Source organism: Cetorhinus maximus, chromosome 13 (genome assembly GCF_964194155.1).
Source record: "Cetorhinus maximus chromosome 13, sCetMax3.hap1.1, whole genome shotgun sequence".
NCBI classification, from domain to species: domain Eukaryota; kingdom Metazoa; phylum Chordata; class Chondrichthyes; order Lamniformes; family Cetorhinidae; genus Cetorhinus; species Cetorhinus maximus.
In genome coordinates this window covers 10,648,931-10,671,381 of record NC_135891.1, presented here as the reverse complement: position 1 = coordinate 10,671,381, position 22,451 = coordinate 10,648,931, and the positions used below count along the sequence as shown (strand labels likewise).

At 43.9% G+C, this 22,451-nt stretch overlaps 1 protein-coding gene across 1 annotated transcript in view; it reads left to right on the top strand.

The window, feature by feature from the left end:
* Positions 1-21,499, top strand: part of LOC144688411 (N-terminal EF-hand calcium-binding protein 1-like) — a 171,446-nt gene extending 149,947 nt beyond the window's left edge. The window contains exon 14 of the mRNA XM_078554908.1: positions 18,351-21,499. Coding sequence (XP_078411034.1) covers positions 18,351-18,388 — 38 coding nt within the window. The 3' untranslated portion in view covers positions 18,389-21,499. The remainder of the gene's footprint in view (positions 1-18,350) is intronic.
* Positions 21,500-22,451: the final 952 nt, after the last annotated feature.

The window sequence follows — 22,451 nt, the reverse complement described above, 5'->3', positions numbered from 1 at the left end:
GACCCCCTATGTTGATTCTAAGCCAGACAATTTATATCCTCAGCTATATACAGGCAGATCTGTGGAGAGCTATACAGTGTGGCTATAGCAGCAATGGAGGGAGAGGAAGTATGTGTGACTAAGGATCAATGATCAAGAAAGTGAATTGGAGTTTAGGAATAATGCATATTTGTGAAGCCTCATCGCAGTAATGCTAACTCCAGAGTCTCATAAATCAGCAGACAAACTCTTAAAGATTAAGAGATTGGGTTTATAAATCATGAGGTTTTTTTTCCAAGCAGAAATCAATATATATTGACAATAGATTTATAAATCTCAATAGTGGCTTATTTAATCTTTAGCTGGTCAGAGCATTTTACAAAAACAATGGCTGGGGTTTTCTGGTCCCAGAAGTGTCATAGAGTCATAGAGGTCTACAGCACTGAAAAAGGCCCTTCGGCCCATCGAGTCTGCGCCAGTCAAACAAGTACCTAACTATTCTAATCCCATTTCCCAGCACTAGGCCCATAGCCTTGTATGCCATGGCATCGCAAGTGCATATCCAAATACTTCTTAAATGTTATGAGGATATCTGCCTCTACCACCCTTTCAGGCAGTGAGCTCCACATTCCCACCACCCTCTGGGTGAAAGAATTCTTCCTCACATCCCCTCTAAACCTCCTGCCCCTTACCTTAAATCTATACCCCCTGGTTATTGATCCCTCCACCACCTGTCTACCCTATCTATGCCCCTCATAATTTTATACATCTCAATCATGTCCCCCCTCAATCTCCTCTGCTCCAGGGAAAATAACCCCAGTCTATCCAATCTCTCCTCATAACTAAAACTCTCCAGCCCAGGCAACATCCTGGTAAATCTCCTCTGCACTCTCTCTAGTGCAATCACATCCTTCCTATAATGCGGATTCCAGAACTGCACGCAATACTCTAGCTGTGGCCTAACCAGCGTTTTATACAGTTCCAGCATAACCTCCCTGCTCTTATATTCTATGCCTCGGCTAATAAAGGCAAGTATCCCATATGCCTTCTTAACCGCCTTATCTACCTGTCCCGCTGCCTTAAGAGACCGGTGGACATGCACACCAAGGTCCCTCTGATCCTCGGTACTTCCCAGGGTCCTACCATTCACCGTGTATTCCCGTGCCTTGTTTGTCCTGCCCAAGTGCATCACCTCACACTTATCCCGATTAAATTCCATTTGCCACTGACCAGCCCGTCTATATCCTCTTGTAATTTAAGGCTATCCTCCTCCCTATTTACCACCCCACCAATTTTTGTGTCATCTGCGAACTTACTGATCAACCCTCCTATATTCAAGTCTAAATTGTTTATATATACCACAAACGGCAAGGGACCCAACACCGATCCCTGTGGGACCCCACTGGACACAGGCACCCAGTCACAAAAACACCCCTCGACCATCACCCTCTGCTTCCTGCCACTCAGCCAATTCTGGATCCAATTTGCCAAATTGCCTTGGATCCCGTGGGCTCTTACCTTCGTTATCAGTCTCCCATGCGGGACCTTATCAAAAGCCTTGCCGAAGTCCAAGTAGACTACGTCAAATGCATTGCCCTCATCTACACACCTGGTCACCTCTTGGAAAAATTCAATCAAATTGGTCAGACATGACCTCCCCTTAACAAAACCATGCTGACTGTCCTTGATTAATCCCTGCCTCTCCAAGTGTAGATTAATTCTGTCTCTCAGAATTGCTTCCAATAGTTTCCCCACGAGTGAACGGACCTTTGGCTGGTCCGTCAAATTTTCCACCCCGCCCGCTCTGATTCCCGCCACGGGCAGGATCAGAAAATCCCGATAGATATTACTGCATCTGAAAATTGCTTCACATAAAAACTTTTCAAAAACCCTACCTGTTGCCCCCATACGTGATAAAGAATGGTCTGCCCTTCCACTACACTAGAATGATACAGCAGCAAAGGAGGCTATACAGCCCATCGTGCCTCTTTGATCAAGCTATCCCACTCCCCTACTCTTTCCCCATAGGCCCTATAAATTATTTTCCCTTCAGGTATTTATCGAATTCCCTTTTGAAAGTTACTATTGAATCTGCTTGCACCGCCCTTTCAGGCAGCACGTTCTAGATCTTTATCATAATTCATGATGGGGAAATGAATAGAAGGATATGCTAATAGGGTTTGATGAAGTAAGATGGGAGGAGGCTCGTGAGGTGCAGGTAGAAGTATAACTCAGGGCAATGGAATCCAATTTATGCTTTCCAAGTGTCGCTTGAGGAATTATTTTCCATAATGTCTAGTTTCTATATTTAACTCATCTTTTGAAAAGCACATAGGAAGGCCAACTTAAAAAAAAAACCTATAACAATGGGCAGGTCAAATTGCATGGGCAGAATATTGCGCTGGTCGGGCGGGCATGCACCTGACCTGAACGAGCGTAAAATGACGCGCGATGAAGTCAGGCAAGCGTCCTGACATCATCGCGCACTCGCGCGATATTGCAGTCGACAGGCGCGCGTGGGAGTTGGCAGTGTGCCCGCCGACAATTAACAGGCCTATTGAGGCCATTAAAGTACCAACTGAATTAAAATTTTCGCTGCCCGTCCAACCTTACGGGTTGGCGGGGCAGGCGAAAAGGCCAAGCGGCCTTTGGATTTTTTTAGGAAACCTCATCCACGGGCGGGATGAAGTTTCCAACAGCAATTAAAAATTAAACAAAAATGTCAACATTTTATTCGTAACATGTTCCTGCTCATGTGAGTCACATGAGGGGGACACGTTTTTCACATTTTAAAATTCCTTATTTTTCATTTTTTTTTTTGAATCTTCAGCTCCCTGGGGCAGCTCTGTGCCTCAGGGAACTTTCACAGCTCGCACTTGCGCTCAGACACGAACTTGCCTGCTCGCCCTTCTCCAGCCCCGACCCAGGCAGAGCTGCAGCGCATGTTTCACGCTGGGTAGGCCTTAATTGGCCGCCAGCATATAAAATCGCAGTCGGGGCCCGATGGCGGGTGGAGGTCGCTTTCATGGCTGCTCCTGCCAAACCCGCCCGACCAGGGCAAAATCCTGGCCCAAGTTTCTGTGTAGGAATATTCTGATCCTACAAATAAAAATCTCCCAGGCAAATGCCTTTCCTTCTCGATGATTATGGTTATGGACTAGGTGCAGGTCAATGGGACTAGCGGAATAATATTTCGGCACAGACTAGAAGGGCCGAATGGCCTTTTTTCTGTGCTGTAGTGTTCTATGGTTCCATTACTTTCAGTTCACAAACACAAAACTTAAGAATTTAACAGTAAAATACCGCAGTAAAATAGGATAAAATTGTACAACAGAAACTGGACCCAGGTGGAGCAGAGTGATTTTTTTTTGTGGCCCTGTATCTTACTTCTTTCTTTAATTTCAGTAAGTTCATATCAAATATAGAACAGAACAGAATAGGGTTATGAAAACAATCAAAGCAAAGTTGCTAGCGTAAGAGCATTAATTTCTCTCCTTGCATGACTCACATCATATGACTCAACGAGAGACATCAAACAAAATAATGAAGCAATTGCTGAAATCCTTTGTTCCTCCTGTTCACTAGCTGACGTTTGGTTTGGTGTTTGTTATGACTACGTTGCCAATAACACACGCAGTGGGCAGGATTTTCAGGTCGTTGGGCTGGCACAGTGGGTGGTCCCGCTGCCTGCGATGGGCACCTGATCACGATTTCACGGTGGCTGGCCAACTAACGGCCCGCCAGTGTGAAAGGCGCGCTGAGAAGCTCAGCGCTGCTGGTGTTGGGGGGGGCGGCGGGAGGAGTGCGAGTGCTGAAGTCTGCGGCATGTGCGGGGGAGCGTGCGCACTGGAGGCAGGGAGCTAGCTGCCTCAGGGAGCTGAAGAATTGTAAGATCAAGAAGATGATCTTGAGAATGTGAAAAAACATGGTCCCCACATAGGACTCACCCACATGAACAGCGACGTAGTAAAAATGCTGTCAAAACATTTTAGTTTTTAAAAATTAACGTTGGAAACCTCATCCCACCCGTGGATGAGGTCTCCTAAAAAAATCCAAAGGCCACCTGGCCGATTTGCCCGTCCACCAATCCTAAGGTTGGACGGGCAGCGAAAATAGCTTTTAATTAATTGATTAACGACCTTAATAGGCCTCTTAATTGTTGGCGGGCGCGTTGCCAACTCACGTGAGCACCCGCCGACCGAAATAGCGCGCGAGTGCACGATAACATCGGGATGCTCGCCTGACCTCATCGCGTGCTATTTTGCGTCCAATCGGGTCGGGCACCGCCCGCCCGCTGGGTCATAAAATCCTGCCCAGTGACTATTACTCACACAAAGTGTGCAAAATGTTGTCTGCATTATCTTCCCTCGCTTTTTTCCCCATTTAGACCTTCTGTTGAAAAAGGGTAGGTCAGAGTACAACTCCATATTCTGTATCACAGTCACCAGCCACCCCTTGCACTATTCGCAAGAACCTGTACCCCCCCACCCCACCCCCACAAGCTTACAAAGTCTAAGTGCCTTTCTCAAACTGTACCACTTGAGAGAAGGTCAGCGGGAGATGTAGTAGAGATGTTCAAAACCAAGAAGGGTTTTGATAGAATAGATAGAGAAAAACTGTTTCCATTGGCAGGAGGGTGGATAAACAGAGGACACAGATTTGGGAAAGCTGGCAAAAGAATCTGGGTGAAGATGAGGAGAACTTTTTGTGTTGTTATGATCTGGAGTGCACTGCCCGAAAGAGTGGTGGCTGCAGATGCCTTAGCAGGGCTATGGGAGAAGAGCAAGTGTGTGAGGCTAATTAGATAGCTCTTCCAAAGAGCTGGCACAAGCATGATGGGCTGAATGGCTTCCTTCAATGTTGTATGATTCCATTCCAATCCCAAAACCTTTGAGAATAGTTTGTGAAATTATTGAGTTACACCCTCATAGTAAAAATGAATTTCATATGCCATTTCTCCATGTCAAAATAAAGGTGATTTTTTAATTTCATTTAGAAAGTCATCTCTTAACGACAGGATAAATGGCTTACTTCTGCATGCCAGGAACATCTACCATAAAATAACGTACTCTGTGATCCATGATCCATCTGGGAGAGGGGCAAGATGTACGAAAGGCCCATTTATAAAGGCCTATCAAATGTCCTGAGATTTTAGAGCTCTCACATCGCAAGTGGGCCTTACCTTAATCTTGAAATGACACGTCTCAAACTAAAATCATGACAGTTGGGATGTCTGTGGCCAGTTGTTGGGTTATATTGCTCCAAGAAAGTTCTGCATGTATCTTAACAGCCCCCTTTTACTTTGAGTCTGCCCCCAGTGGAGGATGACAGCCGAGCTTGCAGGTACATAGGAACAGGAGGAGGCTATTCAGCCCCTCAAACCTGTTTCGCCATTCAATGGGATCATGGTTGCTCTATATCCTAACTTTGTCCACCTGTCTTGGCTTGAAATCCCTTAAAACCCTTGGCTGGGAAAAGAAGATTGTCCTTTGATCGGGTAACCTGACGCAAAACATTAGAAATTTGCATGAAGTTAACTCGTTATTCTTAATAGCTATTTCAGTTTGGATATTGGATGTCTACATGTTTACGTTTTACTAAAGGTGTTCCTGTTGCTTCCAATTCCTATTTTGATTCCTGTCAATGATGTTATTAAGAGTTTGTTTTATTTGCATCTCCACTCCTCTGCTTTAAATTGCCCTCTGTGTTACTGATACATGTTGCTGTTGTTATAACGGTCATAAGATGCATGCAAAAAGCGCAGTGAGCACTCCTCAATCTCCAGAGACCTTCCCATATTCTAAAACACCCTACTCATGCCATCCACCATGATGGTTGAAAGGTTGACTGAACTCTGCCAGGATTTGAACGTAAGGACTTGAGTCCAATTAAACAGTTCAAGCCATCCAACCTTTAAGGATAGCTCTCCTACAAAAAGCTATTGAGGTTTGGTTTGAGAATGGGCTAAGTGACATTATAGAGAAGAACAGAGGCAACATTACTCATACCTTGTATCTATCCTCACCGTTACCTGACCTGTAAGTGCTTGGTGTCAGCAGTAATTGCCCATATAGAAATGTGAAAATCTGGACCCCTTTGCCTCAGAAAGCCATGAGGCTTGGTGGTCAATTGGAAATCTCAGAATCTCTTACATTAATCAAGAACACAATTCCTAAGTGTACGGATGACACCAGATTGGTTGGAGGTTTGGGAGGTTGGGCAGTAGATAGTCAACACCGAGGAGGACCACAACAAATTACTGGAGGACATTAATAAGCTTCCGAATGGGCAAATAATTGGCAAATGAAGTTCAACACACGGATAAATGTGAGGTAGTACATTTTGATAGGAAGAATAGGGAGGTCACTTATTACTTGGAAGGTGCAAGTCCAGGTGGGGTAGAGGAACAAAGGGATCTCGGAGTACAAACACACCAATCACTAAAAATTGTGCCAAAGATTAGAAAGGCTGTCAATTAAGTAAACCAAGCACTAAGCTTTATTTCTAGAGGGATAGAATTGAAAAGTAGGCAAGTTATGCTAACCTGGGTCGAACCTTGGTTGGACCACACTTACAGTACTGTGTGCAGTTCTGTTTGCTATATTATAAAAATGATATAGAGGATCCTGGCTGCTTTTTCTAGTTTTCTTCTGAATTTTTAAAAAAGTTGCTGAGAGGGCACCTCCATGTTGAAGCACCATCTCAGTACCCTCTCCTATAGCCTTTTGCTCCTCTCAAGCGAGAAGGTTTCTGATTGCTATCCAGTTTTGAGCCTTTAATAGGACAGGGAACCTGTCTCCACGTGAATTCATGGGATGTCTGGTCAAAATTCCAATAAGTGAGTGTTTCTGTCTAGGGGTGGGTTTGGGACCCGAAGCAATCTTAACTCCTGTTTCTCATCCCCAAAGTGAAAATTCAGCCCGGTGGCTTTTGCCCCATAGGCCAACAAATTAGTTCTCTTCAAAAGCTGAATATTATTTAAATGGAGAAAGATTGCAGAAAGCTGTAGCACAGAGGGGGTCGTGCACAAAACCCAAAAAGCTAGCAAACAAGTTTAACAGGTAATAGGGAAGGCAAGTGGAATGTTGGCCTTTATTTCAAAGGGAATGGAGTACAAAAATAGGGAAGTCTTTCTAAAACTATACAAGGCACTAGTTAGACCAGACCTAGAATATTGTGAACGGCTTTGGTCCCCATATCTTAGGAAAGATATACTAGCATTGGAGGCAGTCCAGAGAAGGTTCACTAGGTGGATCCTGGGTTTCTAAAAATTGGGCCAGCATTTATTGCCCATCCCTAATTGCCCTTGTTCAGGGGGCATTTTAAGAGTCAACCACATTGCTGTGTGTCTGGAGTCACATGTAGGCCAGACCAGGTAAGGACAGCAGATTTCCTCCCCTAAAGGGCATTAGTGAACCAGATGGGTTTTTACAACAATCAACAATGGTTTCATGGTCATCAGACTTTTAATTCCAGATTTTTATTGAATTCAAATTCCATCATCTGCTGTGGTGGGATTTGAACCCAGGTTCACAGAGCACTGCCCTGGGTCTCTGGATTACCAGTTGAGTGACAATACACCTATGCCACCACCTCCCCTTGGTATGGAGGGATTTTCTTATGAGGAGAGGTTGAGTAGGTTGGGCCTGTACTCATTGGAGTTAAGAAGAATGAGAGGCAACCTTACTGAAACATATAAGATTCTCAGGGGGCTTGACAGGGTAGATGCTAAGAGGTTGTTTCCCCTTGTGGGAGAGTCTAGGACCAGAGGGCATAATCTCAGAGTAAGGGGTTGCCCATTTAAAACAGAGACAAGGAGTAATTTTTTCTCTGAGACGGTAGTGAATCTGTGGAATTCTTTACCACAGAGGGCTGTAGAAGCTGGGTCGTTGAGTTTATTCAAGGCTGAGATAGACAGATTTTTAATCAGTCAGGGAATCAAGGGTTATGGGGAAAAGGCAGGAAAGTGGAGTTGAGGAGTATCAGATCAGCCATGATCTCATTGAATGGCGGAGCAGACTCAATGGGACGTGTCGCGGAAAACGGAGTGAACACTCAGACCCAGGAGGTTTGTCTTGGAAGTCTTTATTGAATCATGATATCACGGAGAGCCCAGCAGCATACAATGGAGCTAGCCGGCACTCTGAGGAAGCATCAGAGTACACACATAGTTATAGTAAAAGCATGCGTAATTAATAACATTGAAATTTTATCTTTGGCATGCATACAATTGTTCTGTCTTAGTTTATAATTACGCAAAAACCTTTGAGTAGTTACACAAAACCTTGAGTAGCCCATCTGGCGACTAGTCATCTGGACAGACAACAGATAGCATGACTAGGCCCTGTCTCATGTGCTGATAACAGACCTCCTAACTTTGTTTCAAGGACTCTTGGTAGTTTGATTATGATACTTGTTTTTCTTCCTTCACAATAGCTGACAGCGCAGGTTTGTCTGCTACTGGTGCAAGGAGACTTCGTTGTATTTATTCCACTATGGTTTAACCACTTAACCCTTTGTTATCCTGTAGATGTATTTTATTCTCCCACAATCCCTCCTTGTTAATCTTCTAGATTAATACCAATGAGGAATAGTATCTTCATTATCGTAAGGGGGTTCATAACCATAAGGAAAAGGCCGATCTTTGGCAGGGTAATCCTTTTCTCCCCACCAGTGGGCTTCACTGGGGCCAGTGCACATCATTGGGGCACCACCTAATCTAGTAGAGACACTGTTAATAACCTGGGAACAGCAAATTCGCAGAGCAACACATGCACAACACCCTTTCACACATGCTATGACCAACCCAATTAAAACATACAGCAACCAACTTCCCCAACCGGAGAACCACCCCATTACTGTAGCCCACCAGGAATCCTTGTCATAAAAACTACTCAGTCTTTCCCCAACTTTCTTTATTTCTTGCACTTTATCCATAACATGCTGTCCCAGGTTAGTAATGTTCTCAGAAACATCAGGCACATAAGTGCAGCACTCTGAACCTATCATGGCACAAGTGCCACCTTTCTCAGCTAGGAGGAAATCAAGGGCCATTCTATTTTGTAAGGCGGTCAGGCGTAGGGCTATCATTTCAGTAGTGGTAGCTGAAATCTGTTTCTGTGTCTCAATCAAAGCATCAGCCGTTGAATTAGCAAATTTTCTAAGTGCAGCTGCCAGGTTGATAATCTCTCAGGAATTACGGGCAGCTCCATAAGAGGGGCTAGCAATCATCCAGAATCGTTCAGATTCCGAGATGTCATGGCGATGTAGACGCTGATGCGGGTGAATATCTAATTTACTTATATAGCGAAGATAGGGATTCAAATATGCTAGGTAGCAGCAACCACTCCAGGTGGGAGCGGTAGCGCCCTTCCCCCAACTTCCGTTATCTTGATTAAAGAAGGAAGATAATTGTGGCATCCCAGGCAGCCAGGGGTATGCTTTTTCCCACAAGCCCAGTACGTGCCATTTAGAGGATTTTGAGGGTCATAACTACCAGGGCTAGTAGATATGGTGTTTTTGCAACTACTGCTTCCCAGGTTATAGGTACCGGTTGCAAGGTTCGAACACCAACAGGTGGCGTTTATTGGCTCCTGAGGAGGCTCGATTCTTATCCCATGATCTGTATGGTTCCACCCATTAGCAGGTGGAGAGCGACGGAACCATCCCCTGAACATATTGGATTCTGCATCATCTGACTGGGTGTGGAAATTTGTGAGATCCTTCACTTCTTCCTCAGTCATTGGGTTTGCCTGATAGGTGCTTGACTCACCTCCATGTTGGGGAGTCTGGGCACATATCCAACAGGCGCCCTGTCCTACTTGTCTAGCATAGGCGCGGCATAAAGACAAAAAGGTGTTGGGGTGAGAATCCTTGGGGTACACTTCACAGAATATAACAAGAAGCAGTATCCAATACATAATACAAATTAGTTCACTTGATAACGGCTGCTATATTGTTGCCGGACAATGTCTTTTTTTTTTCAACGAGTGGCCTGCACCCAGTCTTCCTTCCCTTTAACCTTCAGGGCCGTTCGAGTTGTTAGCAGCACAAGGTAGGTCCTTTCCACCCTCTCATGCAATTCAGCTGCTGTTTTGCATAGAGGAAAATGAGTACAAATCCAACATTTAGTCCGATTAACTTGCGAGGCTATGCCCTGCATTCGTTGAACCGCAGAATTGGTATTCCATGCTCCCGCAAGGACCACGCAGGACAGGATCCAAATCAGAGTCAGCATTCTGACGGCTCAGTTAAAGTTCTTGCACAAGCGCTTCCGTCCGAGGTCAGCGTCCGCTTGACGTGCGATGCGTGGATCCACAAGGGCGTCCTTCAACCTTTACGGCCATATGGGTGGTGAGCAGGACTTGGAAAGGCCCTTCCCATCGAGGTTCCAAACAGTTCTTTCTCCTGAAGGTCTTTACTAGGACTAGGTCCCCGGGCTGGTATTGATGGCAGTCTTCAATGGTGGGCTTTTTCTGAGATTCTACTACCTGTATATGCAAGCTCTTGAGACAGTTAGGGTGAGAGCGCATAGTCATGAGCGCCAAGGGTAGAGCTTCAGGCCCTTTCAAACTGATTTCTTCACATAATTTAGCTAGTTTGTTTTTCAGAATACCATTTTGTCTTTCCATCGCTCCAGTAGACTGTGGGTGGTATGGGCAGGAAGGGTGATGGTTGGATTGTAAGGCCTTCAACAGTTCCTTTATCACTTTAGCAGTAAAATGAACAACAATTTTACAACAACAACAGCATCATTTCGTCGGGTGGGATACGCCTCCACCCATCGCGAGAACAAACATACTAGAACCAAAACATAATTATATCCCGTACATTTAGGCATTTGTATAAAGTCCATTTGTAGGTGTGCAAATGGGCCCCATGGCTGGGGTCCTGTACCAGCAGTCACTGTGGGCATCTTGCCTGAGTTATGTCATTGACATAGGTATGACAGGTATGACAATGCCTATTAGCATATTACTATTCACTATACATTCAACATTCATTCTACATACACGTGTTAAACCCCTGAGCTGGCAACCAGTCAAGTCATGATCCTTGTGTCGTGAGAGATTCAATAAGTGCTCATTAGTTACCCATAAAGGGACTACCCCTTCTTTAGTCTGTCTTAAATTTTCTCGGGCTTGTTCCAGTGCCCAAGTTCCATAGGTGTTGCATACATCATTTCTGCTCGCTTCGTCTGAAATATTTTTCCTTGTTTCAATTAATTTATTGATAGTCCCCGCATGACTTTCGAGCACAGTAGCCAGACTTTGGATTAACCAATGATGTCCCTATATTGAATATCATAGTGGCATCATTTATCAGGCTGCGCTTAACGCGGTTCCCTCCCAAGCCTGATCGCATCTCGCCACTGAACTGAACTGCTTCAGTCATCAACTGGCGCTTCAGAGCCGTATAGAGTGCTTGGGTATGGGTTGAGCACCATTGGGGCAGGACGACACCGGATACATTCAAGACTACGGGTACCAGCTCATGGTGTACATTATCATACAAAACTTCTGATTAACCAGTGCCAAACCATCCGTCGGTCCTGGATGCATAGTTGGACAAGATAGATCAGTCGGTGTGGTTTGAGGGGCTTCAATTATCTCTACTCAGACTGTGAAAGTAGAGGTGGGAGGTGACTGGGTAGTGGCGGACCTCCCATGCTCGATCTGAAGCAAACCCTTACTACAATTTGAAAGCGCTTGTTCTCCTACTATTATATTTATCATTCCCCGTTGCGTGTCGCATTCGGCACTGTCCATGCTGTACCAAAGTTCCTCCTGCTGTGCAGGATGAGCAGTGATGATCCCCGACCTTGTTGCCAGTACTGATAGGCCCACGACCAGGATCGTAGATCTGTGGAGACATTAACATCGGCTCCCGTTCTCTGGGTTACCGCTTGGTCAATTGTCATGTATCTTTAACTGTGTGTAATGCCTCCGTTTACTTCCCGTTCTCATATCTACAAGTGCACATGTATCACCTGTCATAATTACCTCGTATGGTCCATTGTTGCTCTTTGGATTTGCCTGTTTCCATATCCTTAATCATCTGTCAGTCTTTAACTTCCTCTCTCAACTCATGTAATTGCCTACTTAATTCCCTTTCATTGTCCTGTATTTTTCCTTTCTGTGGCCCTACACCTCCTACTATAATACCTTCAGGTAATTGCATGGCCCTTACCTGTTATCATTTCAAATGGGGTGAACCTGTCGGTCCTGCTTGGGGTAGCCCACGGCGCATTAGAATATTGGGCTGTTCCCTGTCTCTTGATTGATGTTTTTTTTTAAAGTTCAGTTCATCCTTTCCACCATCCCTGGACTCTGGGGGTGGTAAGGAATATGGAATTTCTGTTTAATCTCCATAAGATTTCACACTTCTTTAATGACTGTCCCTGTGAAATGAGTTCCCTGATCTGAATCCATTTGGGTCGGCACCCCCACTCCTTCCAGTTTACTCTCTCCTGCTGCTGTCTCATGTCAGACCTCAATTCCTTAAACTGCCAACACAACTCTACAGTGCACCTTCTTATCCTATCTTTCAATGGCTCAGTATCTGCACTTCCAGTGATGGTTCTCTCTGGGAACCGTTTAACTCTGCCTGCCATCAAGGTGTTAATCCTATGGTTTTACTTTTTGTAGCTCACAAGCACATTAATATAATCAGTAATACATCTATTTACAAAAACAGAATTACCTGGAAAAACTCAGCAAGTCTGGCAGCATCGGCGGAGAAGAAATCAGTTAACGTTTCGAGCCTTCATGGCCCTTCGGCAGAACTGAAGCATAGTTAGGAGAAGGGAGAAATATAAACTAGTTTAAGGTGGAGGGGTGCGGGGGGGGGGAAGAGAGAAGTTGAGGGTGTGGTGATTGTGGAGATAAGCAGTGATAGGAGCAGATAATCAAAAGATGTCACAGACAAAAGGATCAAAGAGGTGTTGAAGGTGGTGATATTTGTCTAAGAAAAGTGCTAGTTAAGAATGGAAGACAGGATACTCAAAGTACAGCTCTAGTGGGGGTGGGGTGGACAGACTAACAAGGTTTTAGTTTTAGATTTAAAAATAATGGAAATAGGTGGGGAAAGAAGAATCTATATAAATTATTGAAAAAAAAAGGTGAGGGGGGGAGCGGGAGAAACGGGGTGGGGATGGGGGGAGGGGGAGTTTAAGATCTAAAGTTGTTGAATTCAATATTCAGCCTGGAAGGCTGTAAAGTGCCTAGTCGGAAGATGAGGTGCTGTTCCTCCAGTTTGCGTTGGGCTTCACTGGATCAATGCAGCAAGCCAAGGACAGGCATGTGGGCAAGAGAACAGGGTGGAGTGTTAAAATGGCAAGCGACAGGGAGGTTTGGGTCTTTCTTGCGGACAGACCATATACAGATACATCTATTTAGTCTTTTTCCAGCTTTCCCTTTACCTGTATCCATCTTGTGGTAAATTGTTGTTAAGTATTATTTCTCCTTACATTTCAATTCCTGAACTACAGATTCCTCATAGTTTTACCTCTAAGTTTTCTTTCCTGACCATGGTCATCCTTAGGTTCTCTTGAGTTCAGTTTCTCTATTGTCTTGATTGTTTAAAATGTTTCCTTACTCTTTAGGCCATATTAACTATTCCATTTCAATGGGGATCTCTGTTTCTAGATCGTTGCTTATCTCCCCCTGTGCAGTTCCAATGCCTCAGTTGATGGCCAGATTATCAAATTCATTTCCCTTAAAACAGTTTGTACATTATGTCCTCTTTCCCTGACTCATTCTCCTACTTGCCTCATACCAGTTTACACTTGCAACAGTTACCATCTTATCTTGTTCAGGTTGTCTGGAGAGACTTTAAACTATTCTCATAACAATTTTAAAAACATAAATCAGGTATTGACATGTTTTGCTTCCTTTTCTTCTTCTCAAAGATTTTATTGCCTTAAAAGTAACCCACTAAATTGTGTTTGACCCTTTTCCTTTAGAATTATCCCAGGTTCATTAACTCGGCCAAAAATTGGATTTCTGCCAAACTTTGTCAAGGTCTTGAGCTTAACTTCATATTTTGGGAACAGACTTACAAACACAAAAGCTTGCTGCATTTGAATTAGTGCCAATTGTTGTCAGACCTTTTAAAATGATAATTCCCTTTTGAGAACTTTATCAAGAACCAAACCTCAAATTTTTAAACTTTGTAAGAACTGTAATTTACACTATCAAAATTAAAACAACCTCTTTATCATGTGTAATGATCTGTATCCAAGTTATAATTTAAGTATGTTTATCGACACATTCTTTATCTTAGATAGCATCCTAGTGATAAAGTAACCTGTTAAATTACACTGCACTTTACATCTCAAGATTGTCCCAAATTCAAATTCCACTGCTTTTGGAAAGCAGATTTCCTTTAATATTTAATTCATCTCTTCATAAGAAACCCCTTTTTATCCATTGGAACCATCTAGACCTTGTGTTTATGTCTTTTCGTTTTCCTAGAATCCTTCTGAATTTCAAGTAATTTCTTTTTCTCAGAATTTTAGAATACTAACTCGTATGTATTAATCCCACTCAGCTTGGAAGCTGGTGATGAGGGTTATTCCCTACTAGTCTGTAAGGGGGGGTGGTACAAAGGTTGGTTCATCTCAAACAAAGGCAAGCCCTGTTTTATCTTTACACTACCTTCAAATTACAATTTTTGCCAGAAATCTCAACTCAAACCTTATACTCAAAACTTTGGAATATTTGAATAAACTTTTCCTTTAATCTAATATGGGGCTTTCGACTCTAAAGTGCTCAACTACACACACACAAAAGACAATTCAGGGAAGAAAACACATTAAAGCTCACATACAAATGCTTCATTGCACACACACAAACACATAGATAAAGGTATGTATTGATACTCCTATAATATTGAACTTAACTCTAAACAAATCTTCGAGTAGCAGTGGGGGGAATAAAGGGATCTTGAAGGCTCCACCTATAGGGACCTTCAAACTGACAAAAGCTCACATTTTCTCTGCTGCTGCTTGCAAATTGCTCATTAACCCCCTAGGGGTACCCTTTCTCTCTCTCTCTCTCTCTCTCTTCAGCACAAACAACTCTTGTAACTTAGATCAATTCATTTTTTTTTTAAGTCACAGAAAATTCAGTAGCGGACTATCTACCTCCCTTAAAACATATTATAAGTGCTCAATTCTCTCCCGATTAAAAGTTCCAGCTGGTGGGAAGCTCTCTCCTTTACTTTGAGTCCACTTAACCCAATCAGAAACATATCGGACAATTTCAGGACCGTAATGGACACAAAAGAAAACACAGAAATTACTTACTTTTCACCTCCAGGGGACTCGAACCCCTGGGTATACTACTATTACTTTTTTACCTCCATCCATTTTTCAAAACAACCCATCATATGATCAAAATCCCAAGTAGGATCTCTGGCCCCATTAGCCACTCCATTCCACCAGGCCTGGGTGAGGGGTATTTTAAAACTGCCACCATACGGCCATTCCCCTTGTGTCCAGCCATATAAGTCACTGTTAAAAGGCACCGCATACCTCTCATCACCCGTTTCTTTTACAACAATGTCGGCTGGCGACCCCGGAGGGACCAGCGGGCCTCCTACCTTTTGTCGAGCCCTGGTTACCATTTTCATACGTTTTTCCGTTTTCTTGCCCATCTTCAAAGTTCCTGATTTAAGCTCCGGTTTCGCCGGTTTCGGTTTGTTCTTAGTACTTTGCGAAGCGGGGGGAGTGGCAGAGCCCGCTCTGCTGTTGCGACCTCCCATTTTTCTGAAAAGAAAACACAATTAACAGCGCGGCGCGTTTCCTACCCTATGCGCTCACCGGTGTTTAAGAGTTCCTTAACAAGTCCTCCGATTCTTTGGGTCACTTAAGTCTCTTTGGTTGGTAGCTACCCTTTTACTGGCAGTCCCCCTTTCAGCTGGGACGCTAATTCACTGCAATCCCCCTCTCGGCTAGGATGCAGTTCGTACTCTCCCTAATTTAGGAGAGTTATTCCTCCCTTTCTCCGCGAGGGTTCTTTTTTTAGAGATCCGACGGCCCAGGATTTCAATCACCTCTCCAACTTAAGAGGCTACTGGACTTCAGTCGGATCCCATCCTCGTCGCCAATTTGTTGCGGAAAACGGAGTGAACACTCAGACCCAGGAGGTTTGTCTTGTAAGTCTTTATTGAATTGTGATATCACGGACAGCATACAACGGAGCTAGCCGGCACTCTGAGGAAGCATCAGAGTACACACATAGTTATAGTAAAAGCGTGCGTAATTAATAACATTGAAATTTTATCTTTGGCATGCATACAATTGTTCTGTCTTAGTTTATAATTACGCAAAAACCTTGAGTAGTTACACAAAACCTTGAGTAGCCCATCTGGCGACTAGTCATCTGGACAGACAACAGATAGCATGACTAGGCCCTGTCTCATGTGCTGATAACAGACATCCTAACTTTGTTTCAAGGACTCTTGGTAGTTTGATTATGATACTTGTTTTTCTTCCTTCACGATAGCTGACAGCGCAGGTTTGTCTGCTACTGGTGCAAGGAGACTTCGTTGTATTTATTCCACTATGGTTTAACCACTTAACCCTTTGTTATCCTGTAGATGTATTTTATTCTCCCACAGGCCGAATGGCCTACTTCAGCTCCTACGTCTTATGATCTTATGGTCTAACTCCATGTCCAACTGCCTTTTGAAAGGTTCTGTTGAATCTGATTCCAGTATTCCTTTCAGGTAGTGCAATTCAGATCTTACCAACAGTATGTGTGAAATATTTTCTCCTCATATCTCTCTAGTTCTTTTGCCAAATATTTCTCTGGTTACCAGCCCACTTGCCAGAGGAAAAAGTTCTCCCAATTTGCTGTGCCAAAACCTAAATAGTTTTGAATATTTCTATTAGGTCCCTCCTTAACCATTGAGGTCCAACTGCTATTTTGACCAGTGGCGTGGGGGGAAGCCATTGTGGCTTTTCTCACCAAGGTGAAGGACAAGGGCAGCAGATGCATGGGAGCACCACCATCCGCAACTTTCCCTCCAAGTCACTCGCCATCCTGACTTGGAAATGCATCACCATTCCTTCATTGTCACTGGGTCAAAATCCAGGAGCTCCCTCCCTAACAGCTCTGTGGGTGTACCTACACCGCATGGACTGCAGCGGTTCATCACCACCTTCTCAAGGGCAATTATGGATGGACAATAATTGCTGGCCTAGCCAGCGACAAACTCATCCTATGAACAAAGAAGAAATGTGTGAGCAGGAAGAAGAGCCATGGCCAGAAGAGGTCAAACAGATATACTTTTAAATTCTTTCTTTTAACTTCCCTCCTGGGGCCAGGAGAAGGAGAGACAGGAACGATTCTCTGGGCGCCATTAGGAAAGTTTAGGCCTTCCTTGTTCTGGATTTCCCATTCCTTCCCATCTCAAGGTTCCTGAATATGTGACTCAAATCATGCAAACCTCTCTGGTGCTCTGCAAACACTTTTGAGGTTTTGACCTAAAGGACAAATGGTGCAAACTTTAGGATTGGCATCAGTAGTAAATTTGCTGCAGGATTCAAAGCAATCTACCTAATAACATCACACAGCGCTGTGACTTGACTGTCTGACATGAGCGTAGCTTTGTAAAACTGCAAGATGTTATACGCAAGAAGAAGAAGTCAAGACTCAGATCCCCACCAAAAACCCGTGACTTATCTGAGTGTTGGTGACTGTTCCTGCCTCTTGACTCTCCTGCCTGACACCAGGCTGCTACTTTCAGCTGGTGTTCGGACAGGCGGCTGACAGGGAGCAAGCAGGATCGCCCAACCGAGGCCACGAGGACTTGATACTCAACTCGGCCTCCTCCTCCCCGCCTCATTGTCATTCCTGAGTTAAAATCAGACGACCATTATCTAGGCATACTCATGGACATTTCCCTTGGAACCAGACCCCAGCTTGGTTAGGCACCTTGAGAGAAGGAGTGGGGAGTTTGGAGAGGGAAAAAAAATCCATTCCTCGCTCTGTCCAATTTATATATTGTTGCAAAATTCTGTTTTCTGCTGAGGAAATGTTTCCTCTGGCTGGGAAATCTAGAACACGGGACAACAGGCTCAGGGTAAGGTATTCGGCCATTTAGGACTGAGATGAGGAGAAAATTTCTTCAGTCAAAGGATTGTGGATCTTTTGAATTCTCTAGCACAGAGAGCTGTGGCTTCTCAGTTGTTGACTACATTCGAGACAGAGGTTGATAGATTTTTAGGCATTAAACGGGGACAGTGCAGGAAGGTGGAGTTGAGGCAGAAGACCAGCCATGATCTTGTATGCTGGAGCAGGCTTGAAGGCCGACTCCATTTCCTATTTGTTATGTTCTTACGTTATTATCTTTACTGTTTATAGCATACTGGTGGATTACCAACAAGAACAACAACAACTGATCCCTTTGCTTTTGAAAGCAACACCGCTCTTAAGGACCTTCAGTAAAGCGTCGTCCTCAAGACTGGCTGATGTTGCCTCAGGATCTAGTGGATATCGTTCAACCCGCTGCCACAAAACAGTTTCTTTAGACAAGTCGCATACTCAATGACAAATAGCTACAGTGTGTTTTGATTGCTGAAATATTTATTGTGAAATGCAGATGGGGTGCAGTTGACCTGTAATCCCAGTGTGACTAAAGATGAGTTACGTTTGCCTGTTTGCAGTAACTCCCCACCTCTTGCTGATTCCCCTCCATGTCACAATTCTAAACTGCCTAGTGATGTCAGAAAAATTACCTGACCTCAACGCTAATATTTAATGAACCAACTGACCCAATACATGAAAGGGAAAAAATTTCGAGGTTTTGGGCAAGATCAGGGGGATTGGGAATAATTGGTTACCTTTTTCAAAGAATCAGCACAGGAATGGTCAGCTGAATGGCCTCCTTCTGTGCTATACAGTTCTATTCTAATATACATTTTATCTTCATGTAAATGTTAGTAGGTGATTTTCTCCTTATATGCATAGACAGTTATACACCATGATCCTGTATAATTATATATTTCCCCTTTGTTTAAGCCTTGTTTGGCTTCTGTACTGACACAGATCCCAACTGGTTTTAATGTATATGAGACAAACAAAATACATGGAGTTGGGGGGCAGTTTGCGTAATGGAGGTTGGACCCTGATTCCTTTGCTTCAGTTCTAGTCAAGTGCTTTTGTTGTGTTGTTACCTGTGTGAATTGGGAATACAACTATTTCTTTGGTTATCAAACTTAGAAACAGGCTCCACCATAGACAAGTTAGACTCAGAGCCTCCCTCACATTACCACCACCCCCTCTAACCAAAACCTCCCACTCCCAAACAGTGCGCTCTCAGTCTCCATCTTGGCATGATCAGATGGTGAGGAGCAACTTAGTGCCAGGTGCTTCCCCATCTGTGAGATGTGAACATCCCGGACGCATGTTTCTCTTGTGCACACTCCTCCTGACAACTAACTGTAGAGTGGCACTGAGAGAAGCCTGAGATCCCAGTTGGTGAAGAGTATGTTGCACAGGGAGATCCAAAGCAGTGAAATGGGAGGTAAAGCTATTTAGGTTTCTCCCACTACAAATGACTCAAGTTGAGCTGGTTCATTGCTTGGCAGGAGTTGCTTGAGTCAACAGAGAGTAGGTACAGTGGAAGCCGGATCTACACAAAAGATTCATTAATTGTGCTCTGAGTGGCTTAAATCACTTATAAGCCCTTTGTGATATGTTGGTGCATATTTGTTCCTTGAGGGTTGATGTATCTTAACTCACACCAAGTTCCATTCGTCCATCACCCTTTTGCTCACTGATCTACATTGGCATTGCCCTTGACAATGCCTTGATGTAAAAATTCTCATCTTTATTTACAAACACTCCATGGCCTCCTCCTTATCTCTGTAACCTAGAACCATCCAAGATCCCTGCACTTCTTCAATTCTATCTGGTTTCTTGCGCTCCCCCAATTTTCACTGGCGATCATGACTTCAGCGGGCAAGACCCTAAGCTCTGGAATTCTCTCCCTAACCCTCTCTGTCTCTCTACCTCTCTCTCCTCCTTTTAAGACGCTCCTTAAAACCTACCTCTTTGATCAAGCTTTTAGTCACCTATCTTAATATCTCCTTAGGTGGCTTGGTGTCAAATTGTGTTCGATAATGCTCCTATGAAGCACCTTGGGATATTCTATTGGCTAAGGGTGCTACAGCAAATCGTTGTTGTTGCCTGTGAACATAGAGGGAAGATGTCCCTCCTTTAGTTGTATATTTAATTTAGGTTAAACAATTGTGGATTGGGGAGAATAAGCAATGCAGTAGAATAGAACACAGTCTGTAATCTGATTTTGGGAATGCCCAGGTCAATGGGAGGAAAGTCAAATGAATTTGGAGGAATCTCCCAGTTCCCAGGGTTTCACTGCACTAAAATGTCCAGAGTTGGATACAAACTGGCATTAAATTGGGAATGTCATTCACTGAAACCATAAGGAAGTAGCCCCCTAGAGGAGGATACTCCTCTGCAATTGTTCTCCCTCTCTATCTCAGATTCTAGGTTCTGCTCTTGCAGAACTTCAATTGGAAACTGAGCCTTGAATCTGCATCCTTCTAATAATACTACACTGGACTTTGGAGCGCTAATACCCAGCAGCAAAGAGACACTCTTTGGAGATTGCGGGGAGGGAGGAGAGGGGGAGGCAAAGAAACACAAATAAACTGTAGGGCAGGGTAGAGGCAGCCGTTCTCCTAACTTGTATCTAACCATGCTGTTGCGAGTGTTTGGTGTCAGTAGCAGATGCTCAAAACGGAGATCTGGAAATCTTCCCCAAAAAGCTGTTGAGGCTGGTGGGGGGGAGGTCAATGGAAAATTTCTAAGCCGAGTTTGATAGATTTTTTTGTTAGGTAAGGGTATTAAGGCTGATGGAGCAAGGTAGGCAGTTAAGATATAGATTAGCTATGATCTAATTAAATGCCGACGGAGCTGGCTTAAGAGGTTCAATGGCCTATTCCTGTTACTATATTTCCCAGCACTAGTGTCTGTCCCTTTGACGAGCGCAAACTGTATGAATAAATACTAGAGAAGTAAATAAAGGCTGGAGGAATGGATTATCCCTCTAGAGTTGCCATTAAGAGGGCAGTATTCTGACTTTGTGCTCCAGACAGTGCATATTTGAAGTCTGGACACTATATTCTGACCATTAAATTCAGTCGGTGCATGCCTGAATGTTCAAAATGTATTGTTGACAGGCGAGAATCCCAGGCAGGAGAATGAAACCGGAAAACTGGCCCTTAAATAGAAATCACGCTGAGGATATATCACCTCACATTCAGGTCAACACGTGAGGAGAGGCAGAAATTTAGATTAAACACACACAAAAAAAATCAAAAGCTACAAAAATGTAAAGTAAGCAAAGGGAAATATTGCAAGAGACCTTATAATATCAATAATTTTCCTTTCCTCATCAATACATGTTTGAATTGGTGAATTATTTAGAATATGACTGTATTCCTGTAGGTGAATTGTTGTTATGTAGGCAATAAATAATACATGGATACATGAGGATATCTGTCTCCTTATTTAATCCCGTACAGGTCTTTGGTTAAATCTACTGTGACTCATTATGCCTGTTTAAGCTCTTGGTCTAGCTGAGCCAAGGCCTGAGCCAGCCGTTCACGGGACTGCCCGTCCAATTAACATTTCGCATGCCAAGTGTCCACCCCAATCAGGTTGGTGGAGCCATGAAACTCTGTCGTTTTGGGCCTGTAAAAATTGGGCTCCTTAGAGGTCACCAATCAAAGTAAATCACAGTGATGGTGGGTTTTGGGGTGGGGGGGGTGGGGGGGCCGGTTTTCATGGATCAGATGGCTAGGGGGGAAACGGGGGATAGCAGCAATCCAAGCCTTTTTTGTGGGGCTTATAGGAACATCGTGGCCCTACACCCGTAGGTATGCTCTAAGCTTACCTGACAGGTTTCATTGAGCGCAGGTCTCTGTATGACGGATGCTCTGCTTAGTAGACTGTTAAAATTGCAATGTTGTCTTAATGGCATCCAAGTTACATTTAATCATGAGAAGCAATTACATTAAAATGGCGGTTGCAGATTTTAAGGGATAAGGGTCAAAATATGAGAGGATAATGACATCAGCAGAAAGCATCATGGGCTAACTAGTATAGTTAATATAGCCTTTGTCTAAAACACACCTTCACTGAATAAGCAGCCCTGAGCAAGCTTGACCAGCTGGTGCAGTATTATACATATGCCTGCAGACAATAGACCCTTTGACGCAGGTTGTACCACAGGTCTAGTTAAGCACAGTTACCTTGACTACAGAAGAACCATGGGGAAAGTGCTGAACAGAGAAGCCTTGAAGAATTAAGGGGTGACGCCTACACAATTGGACAAAACTGGCTTCTACCGCTTCTCAGGCAGAGAACAGAACGTGATGCTTTAGCTACATCACATCCTATGGCCAGAGTTGGGGTGTAATGGAAAGGGGGTATAAA